The sequence below is a fragment of the Cololabis saira genome, chromosome 1 (genome assembly GCF_033807715.1).
Source record: "Cololabis saira isolate AMF1-May2022 chromosome 1, fColSai1.1, whole genome shotgun sequence".
Lineage (NCBI taxonomy): Eukaryota > Metazoa > Chordata > Actinopteri > Beloniformes > Belonidae > Cololabis > Cololabis saira.
This window is the reverse complement of record NC_084587.1, coordinates 19197565-19205911: the sequence shown is the minus strand read 5'-3', so window position 1 is coordinate 19205911 and position 8347 is coordinate 19197565. Positions and strand designations below refer to the sequence as shown.

The 8347-nt window shown below is 40.0% G+C and overlaps 1 protein-coding gene and 1 non-coding gene across 2 annotated transcripts; one reads left to right on the top strand and one right to left on the bottom strand.

The window, feature by feature from the left end:
• The first annotated feature begins 2424 nt into the window (after window positions 1–2424).
• On the top strand, window positions 2425–4055 carry helt (helt bHLH transcription factor). The gene is made up of 4 exons (XM_061730452.1): window positions 2425–2523; window positions 3052–3156; window positions 3318–3414; window positions 3577–4055. The coding sequence occupies exons 1-4, from the start codon at window positions 2497–2499 to the stop codon at window positions 4053–4055; spliced, it is 708 nt and encodes a 235-aa protein (XP_061586436.1). The 5' UTR covers window positions 2425–2496.
• A 3841-nt stretch (window positions 4056–7896) lies between these two features.
• trnae-cuc (transfer RNA glutamic acid (anticodon CUC)) lies at window positions 7897–7968 on the bottom strand. The gene has a single exon. It is a non-coding gene; the product is annotated as a tRNA-Glu (tRNA).
• Between the last annotated feature and the right edge of the window lie 379 nt (window positions 7969–8347).

Here is an 8347-nt window from a genome sequence, read left to right as displayed (position 1 = left end):
TTGTGAAACACTGACATTCAACTAAACACATCAAGCAATCGAGTGTGGAACAAAATATAGATGCATTAAAATTCTGTAATTGGTTGGTTACCTTATTTAGTCACATCTTGCAAACAAATAACCTCATAATTATCCCTTTGTAGTAACAGGGATATGTACAGGAATCGTCGTGAAAGTGTAGCATTTATGGCTGTTTTCATCAGCCATTTCATGATATAAATAACCTAAGGTTTTTCTGTAGGATTCGGAAATTTAAACATCCATTGCTTGTTATGAAACTTCAATCATCTTCTTCTAGTTTTCCGTAGCAGCTTCACGTGTAAGATATGATATAATATAATATAATATTAAGGAGAATTAAAAATCAACCCAGAATACGGATGTTTTCTGTTGCGCTGTGTATGCACAGAGATGGCTGTCAGTCTAGTTTATTAAGTCAAAATGTAGTAATTATAATCTTTCTTTAATTTATGAGGAATCATTTTGTAATGAACACAACCATCACCACACGATCAGCTATTTAAAATCATTCAGGTATTTATAAAATATGTTTAAAATATTGTGGATAGCTACAGATGGAAGGACTAAAATCCCAACAAATCAGATGCAGATGATTACTAAACAGTTAAACAATGATCAGTTTATTAAAACTGTCAGATCAGAGATGTACAATAGTGGCAATAAAATCCAGACTCGTGGATTGGCTCCGTTAAGCGCACTCGGCGTTACAAAGTCCGTCAGTCAAAAAAAGAAAAAAAAACTTCCAGTATTTAATTCAGTCCTTTAAGAAAAGTAACAACACACAAGTCCCTCTATATTTCAAAGGACAAACGCATAAAAAGTGTTAAAAACTCCACACTCAAGTAATTGGATTTTATGCCCCCGTCCCGTTCACTCGCGCCTTTCTCTCCATGGTGCTCTAAAAAAAAAACTCTCCAAAAGCTTCAGATGTCTTGCGAGCCTTGCTTTCTTCGATCTCTGCTCCTTTTAAATTCGTCGACATCGCTCACAGGATCAAATATGGCCAAGCATGGCGAAAGTTTCAAGATTAAAACGTTCTCAGTCACAAAAAGAATCCGAGGCGAGTGTTGTGGCGCATGAGAGCAGCGTGAATCTGGGAGAGGGAGCGCACACAATAAACCTGTTGTGGACCTTGCTGTGAAAATATGTTTGAAGAAAACAGCCAATTGTTGTATGAAATGTATTCAAGTATAAAATAATGCCCTTTGTTTGGGGGTAAAAACTTGAGCAATGTGAGGGTACAAAAGTCCCCTGTGGCATTTACTTGCACCCTTTGTGCTGTTTGCGCTTTGGCGTCTCCACTTGGCGCATTACCCAGGCCCCTTTAAACGCGATTGTTTCTTTCTTTCTAATGACATTTACCGGATCAAAACACGCTGTTAATTCGATCAGAAAGCTTCACCCTTCATAACAATGGCAGTATAATTTCTCCCAAAGTTTGTTAAGTTGACCGAAATTAGGCAAATGAATAGGGGTCTCCAGGCTACCCATCTTGCAGGTGACGGGGAATAATGCACGTTCACACCAGCTGCATTCTTCTTTATTTCTCCCTTTCTTTCACAGCATTATTAAAATTTAGGCCAATGAAACTATTCATTCGACTGAATAGACATTTTCTTATAGGATAATAGGATACAAATTGAGCCTCTCCAAAGAGTCTCCAGTGGTGGGTAACCCTCGTGTGCCAGAGGCTGCTGGAGACGCTGGCCTTGACGCAGACGACGCTCGTGTGCCAGGGCTAATCACACACCTGCCGAGGAGTCCAACAAAATAAAGAATGTAAACAAAAAGCTTGCCATCTCTCATAAAAGATGGACGTGTCACCAAGTCGTGTGAGAAACGCCGAGAACAAACGGGGGGACTCCTTCTCCAAAAGATCTCCCCTGAACTTGGCGGAACAGCCTATTAAAGGCTTACTTAATTACTCTAATGATACTGGACAGGCCTTAAAACTCGAACCGGGCTTGGATGAAAGTTAAGATCGCTTGCTGGGATTTGTAAACGGGTGATCGTGTGAGAAACGCGAGTCTGAAGAAAGAGGGGTTCTTTTCTCGCCCGCTTTGTCTCGAGTGCGCACAGTTGCGCCCCGCCGGATCAGGGGAGTCCAACGCTCAGATATTATTTCCCGCCCGGGTTCTTACTATGCAAATAATATTCCAGAAGTAATCACGTGTCTTTTGAACAGCCACGTGGATTAACAAAGCAGGGTTGCCCCCCTGCGATCCCATGGCTTTAGAGATATTTTTTTTTAACAATTTCTTTAACTGATCCTAAATGCACACATTTACCCAGTGCATGGCTCTAATCCCATGGAATAATTTACACCATGAATGCCGGAGTCCCGTGGATGTTCCCTATATAAGGTGCAGCTTTCCCCTCAAACCCCAGTTTGCTTCATCTCCTACCAGACCTGCACATCTCTCAAACTTTCAGCTGAAGTCGTTTTTAAAACAACCCTTCACCAGGAATTCGTCGATGGCGTCTAAAATGAAGGACAGGAAGGTATGCGCTCCTCGTGCGCTCTCCACTTTGAGGACTGATATTTTTGGGCAAAATTGCACTTTTATTTGACGTAACCTTTGGAAATTTGTGCATCAGTATTTTTTTTTCTACTACTCCTACTTTTTCTATATTTGGAGCATGCTTGATCAGCAACTCGCGCGCGTTACAGGATAACTTCCGCGCACTATCTGGCCCATTTGGCACCGTTCATAATTCTTGGATAAAAGTAATTTAACTTAACACACTTCAAACATAATTTGTTGACTCTGCTAAGAGATAGGTTAACTGCAACAGGAGCCTATGAATTGAAAAATTTTAAAAAAGATCAAGTGTCCGGCGCGCAGATGTCTGTTGCGCGCCCTGGAGCCACAAAACGCGCGGGGCGCAAAACTCACCAGGATAGTTTCTCATCATTGACATTCGCTGCACAGTGTGGATTTATAGATATCTTTTGTTTGGTTTTAGTTGGTTCGGTATTTTAAAAAGATATTTGGTGTTCTGATGTCGCATCTCTCCCTGCGTTCACAGAGGACTCCAATCTCCCACAAAGTCATTGAGAAAAGAAGAAGAGACCGAATTAATCGCTGCCTAAACGAACTGGGAAAAACCGTTCCGATGGCGCTGGCTAAACAGGTACTTTGAAATAAATAATGTGTATTTTATGTCAGATAACACTTATGGCAAGGTTATCAAAAAAATAACACATGCTTTTTTTTTAAAGAAATTTCACAGATAAAGCTTGTATGCAGTCATATATTTTACAATGTTTGATTTGTTGATGTGCGTTTTGGCAGAACTCTGGAAAACTGGAGAAAGCAGAAATCTTGGAGATGACTGTTCAGTACCTCCGAGCCCTCCACTCAGCGGATTTCCCCCGTGGGAGAGAAAAAGGTGGGCAAACTGATCATGCGTCATCACAATTGTCATTTCAGCATAGGTGAAAGCTTTGTGAGTGCCGGCGGAGTAAAAGTTGATCCAGCAGCTTTTACGCGCCCCGTCGCCTCTCGGACCTGCTCACGTTGTAATCGCAGCATCATTTTTCTTTCATTTCAGGTGAACTTCTGGCTGAATTCGCCAACTACTTCCACTACGGATACCACGAGTGCATGAAGAACCTGGTGCACTACCTCACCACGGAGGACAGAGCTGAAACCAAAGACATCAAGTACGCGCGGATCCTCGCGTTCTTGCAGTCCAAATCCCGCGCGGTCACCGAGCCCGTGTTCGGCTCCGCGGGCTCGATGCCGGAGCCGTGTGACTACCTGGGCCAGCTGCACTCCTCCCCGGAACACCAGAGCCACAGCCCCTCCGAGTCCCCGTACCAGCAGAGCCCGCCGGGCCACTTCTCCTGGCACAGCTCGACCCGGAGCCCGGCCATCTCGTACCAGACGGTGCCGCTCTCCGCGCACACGCAGCAGCACGGCGGATACCTGTCGCCGGTGCAGGGACTCGATCACCACTACTTCAACTTCATAGGCCACCATACCCACGCAAACACGTTCAGCCTGCACAGCGCGCAACACGCCATGTAAATAACTTTTGTTGTATTTTTAATTTTTTTTATTTATAAGGTTACATCATGTACATGTTGTGAATAAAAACACTATTTCTCATCAACTTCCCACTTGATTTGTGTTTATTTTTAGTTGGCTGTAATTACGTGGCTAAGCAACAGTTTGTGCGTAAATTTGCCTCTCACTGAACCCGGGGTGCTTTTGAAACATCCTTCAGGCCTTATGTGGTTGGATATTTTATAATATATTATTGGGGGCAAAAAATTAAAAAAAAAATATATATATATCAACCGTAAAACACAAGTTTTAGTAAGATATGCCATCTAAAAAATCATGCAGGACATTAACCCTCTGATGCACAAAACAAGTACACCCCTTTTAATGCACAACATGGGTCAAAAATGACCCGCATTCATATCCCATGTTATCTCATGCAGGCTGAGTTTTTCTTTCCTGTATCTTTTTAGATCAATGTATTTTAGTATTCAATAATCCACATATTCTTTAGATATCTTGTTTTTGAGTACATGCATCATTACTTATATGTTTCCAGCCCTATTTTTTGAATATACTTCATTTTTGTATTACCGTACTATATCAAGTTTACATACATGGGTCAAAAATGACCCGTTTAAGTATGATTTAAGAGATTTGACTTGCAGAAAGAAAAAACTTAAATATGCTTTTTTTTAATACGCCATACACTGAAAATGATACAAGCAAAGTACGATAATAAGAAATACCATATTTTATCAGATATCTCAGGGCTGATATGGGTTTGATCAGACATTTTCTGCTGATCTAACCAAACGTGCACTTAACCAAACCCATCAATTATGAGTCTGATGTTTCATCATATTCAAATCAATAAAGGTCTTCGATATCAGTTGCACAAAAGTAACCATGATGTGTTCTGTACCTTAAAGTTGATATATTTTGTTCATATTAGGCAACTAACTTAGAGGGCTGCAGATGATTTCAAGAAAGATAAAAAACTGTCCCCTCTGAACTTTAGCCAAAAATGGCTCCTTCCATGTATTTAGGCAAATGAGACTCACTGTTCAGCATGGATTAAAAGGGGATGCTATACAGAAGAATAAAAAAACATCCATCCTGATTAAAGGCTGTCAGTCAAAGATAAAACCTAGAGAGCAATACTGCACCAGTGATTTTATGGCCTGCAAGAGAAATCAGCCCCAGTGTCTCTGTGACTTTGTAAAGAAGTCATAGTGGAAGCAGACAACAGCAGAAAAGCAGCATTTGCCTTCGACAGACTAAGAACTGACTCAGATTGGCAAGCTGGGTTTTGCTTTAGGTGATCACAATGTCTCAATAAACTGCTTCCAGGCTCCTTCTGTCTTTCTTTAAGTTTGCTAGATTCGGGGAGAAAAAGGGTGAGAGGAGGGTTGCTTTCTAAACCAAGGAGTCCCATTGTAGAGCATCTGAAAGGGGAACAATCTCAGAGTCCTTCTGCTTCATCCTTGACTGATTGCGAAGAAAAATAATCAACACCATGAAATCAAAGTTTCTATCTGACAGGAGAAGAAGAAAACAGTTTCCCCCTTGCCTTCCACCAGAGGCAAAACTGAAACCAATAGACATATATACATGTATATTTTTATCCGTGCCACCTGAGTTATTGAGCCTCTTACGCGACACAACAATGTGTGCAGGTGTCCTCATGTAGACCAAGAGGACGGCTGTAAAAATCACTTCTTACTAACTGAGTTGAGGACTAATGGATGGATAAGCCCACGTTAATCGCCTGGATGGGTGGATAAACCCACATTAACCAGCCCCTGACCGAAAAGACGAGCAACAAGAGAGCAAAAGAAAGAAATGAAAGACAGTTTCCATACAGATGGAAAAGTGACAATACAATAAAGGAGAAAAGGCTTTTGAGGGAATGGATCTCAACAGCTTCAGTATTGGTTTAAACAAGAAATAAAAAAGCTCATGTTCAGCCACATGAGAAAGATCCAGACACAGCACATCGCATGAATAATAATAAATTGAGCAGGAATAAAAACAGACCCCAGACCATTTATTGTTATGTAAAAAGAGGTGCGGCGGTTAAGCTTTCGTTGGAGAATGTTTATCTTTCGATTTAATATCACAGGCTGAACATAAATAATCCACTTTTTCAAAATTAAAAAACAAAACAAACAACAACAAAGAAAAAAATAGATCATCAATGGAATCATACAGAAACTGATCAGACTCAGATATAACAGTTCATGTGAACGACAACAAAAAAAGTTATCTTGTGCGAATGAGGACAGGGATGGATGGAAGTCAATCTGGAAAACTCAGGTAAAACTGTTTCTAAACAAAAAGCAATCAACTTTATCACTTTAAAAAAGTCTTGTAATTGCATGTGTTTTATATTTATAATAAAGTTTATCTGTCTGCAACAAAACCTTTTATGTGTGTGTAAGTTCTTGTGATTTACATTTTCCATATCTAGACTGAAACAAAATTGGATCATTTAAAAATGGCAGGTTTCTGAAAACATGCTGTGTTCATTTTTTAAACTTTCACAGAACAAAATAATGGAGCCTTTATTCAGCCTCCTTATATTAGTGAGTACCTGCTAAAATTAAAGTACCTGCTGTTCACATTAAATGTGGCAAAATTTGTACATAAAAGTAGGTTCTTGTGTTACAATTAAGTCCACGTTTGATTAATTTAACTTATTTCAGTGGGAGAACTGTATTATAAATGTTACCCTATTTCTTTATTTCAGGGTTTTCTGTTAATTTTCATTTTCTTATGTTTCCTTGAGGTTTTTCCTGGTTCTCTTGGTTTAGTCTTGTTTGCTTATGTTCCTTTGAGACTCACTCATTCATTCATTCATTCATTCATTCATTCATTCATTCATTCATTCATTCATTCATTCATTCATTCATTCAATCAATCATTCAATACACTGAAATTTAAAAACGGCTCTCCAAAATGCCTCGTCACTCACACTCACTCCCTCCCGCACACGTGCACACTTAAACAGATCATTACTGTAAAAGCTATAATTAACAAGTGCATAAAAATGAATATGCAGTGTGACAATTGCAGAATAAAACAAGTTAAAGCTGTCTAATGCTGGGAGTGTAAGTGGGCGGTGGTGGGATATGAGGGGCGTGGGGGGGTTAAGTTTATTGACGGCTGAGGGGTAGAACTGTTCCTCAATCTCATGGTGTTTCATTTAAGGGACCTGGGCCCTGTTTCTTGATATCTTTATTTCTGCTCAACTTCCTTGTTCCAGTCTCTCTTGGTCATTTTCACTGGTGTCCTGTCAACCCCTGTGAGTGTGAGTGCTACCTTGTCTTCCCTTCTTTTGTCTGTGACTCCATGGCTCCAGGTCTCTAGTGTTTGGGTCCTCTTCACACTTCCTCCCAAATAGAATCAACCAGTGCATCCTAAACAGTTTTGTATTGCACACACACTCGCAGACCTTCGTGCTGAGCTTCCGTTCCTTACCACCACCACCAAGATCATCATCATCCTCACCATCATCTTTGTGCACTAAAGGTTTATCTCATTTGCTTGTATGCTTTGGTTCATTTTCAAACATCTGAAATGTCAGTTTGTATCAGTTTGTTAACATTCATAACCTGTCCTTACATTTTTTTTCTTTACACAATTTTAGTTATCATACTTAAGCTAGCCACCTGCAATTTATTAAGTCCATCTAACACATTCATTCACTGCTTTTAATCAAATATACCAGTCAGTGCTTTTTGTGTAAATCAAAACAATGTGAAAGAAAAACCTAACTGCCAGTGCAATAAATGAATGTACCGCATACTAGGGCAAGAATCAGTAACAATTTCGCCTCTTATACGAAAAAAGAAAAAAGTAGTTCCCTGACCGGGAATCGAACCCGGGCCGCGGCGGTGAGAGCGCCGAATCCTAACCACTAGACCACCAGGGACTGTTGCGAGCAATGGGGAACAAATCCAACCCAACCCGGGCTGGGAACCTCTAAATATCCGGTTTGTATAAATAAACAATATGAACATTATGAAGTATCAGAGCTGGCCTAACAATAGCTATAACTTTTAATAATAGTTTAATAGTTTAATAACTTCCACTATGACATAGTCAGCTCACCATGAATGTTTGTTTGCAAACTGCAAGAAATTAAAGGGAAAAAGCTGAAAATGTACGTGGCAAAAAAAATAAGCTCATATTCCTTTTTCTTTCTTTTCTTTGTTTAATATTACTGGGCAGTTTCAGCCCCCTACCAAGAAATTATATTTCAAGCTTTTCATTTGTTCTTCATGCATAGAACCTTTTGCACTATATTTTAT

Coding starts and splice junctions, on each gene's coding strand:
- helt (XM_061730452.1), top strand. CDS start 2,497: ATGGCGTCTAAAATGAAGGACAGGAAG. Junction 2,524..3,051: donor CTAAAATGAAGGACAGGAAG/GTATGCGCTCCT, acceptor CTGCGTTCACAG/AGGACTCCAATCTCCCACAA. Junction 3,415..3,576: donor CCCCCGTGGGAGAGAAAAAG/GTGGGCAAACTG, acceptor CTTTCATTTCAG/GTGAACTTCTGGCTGAATTC.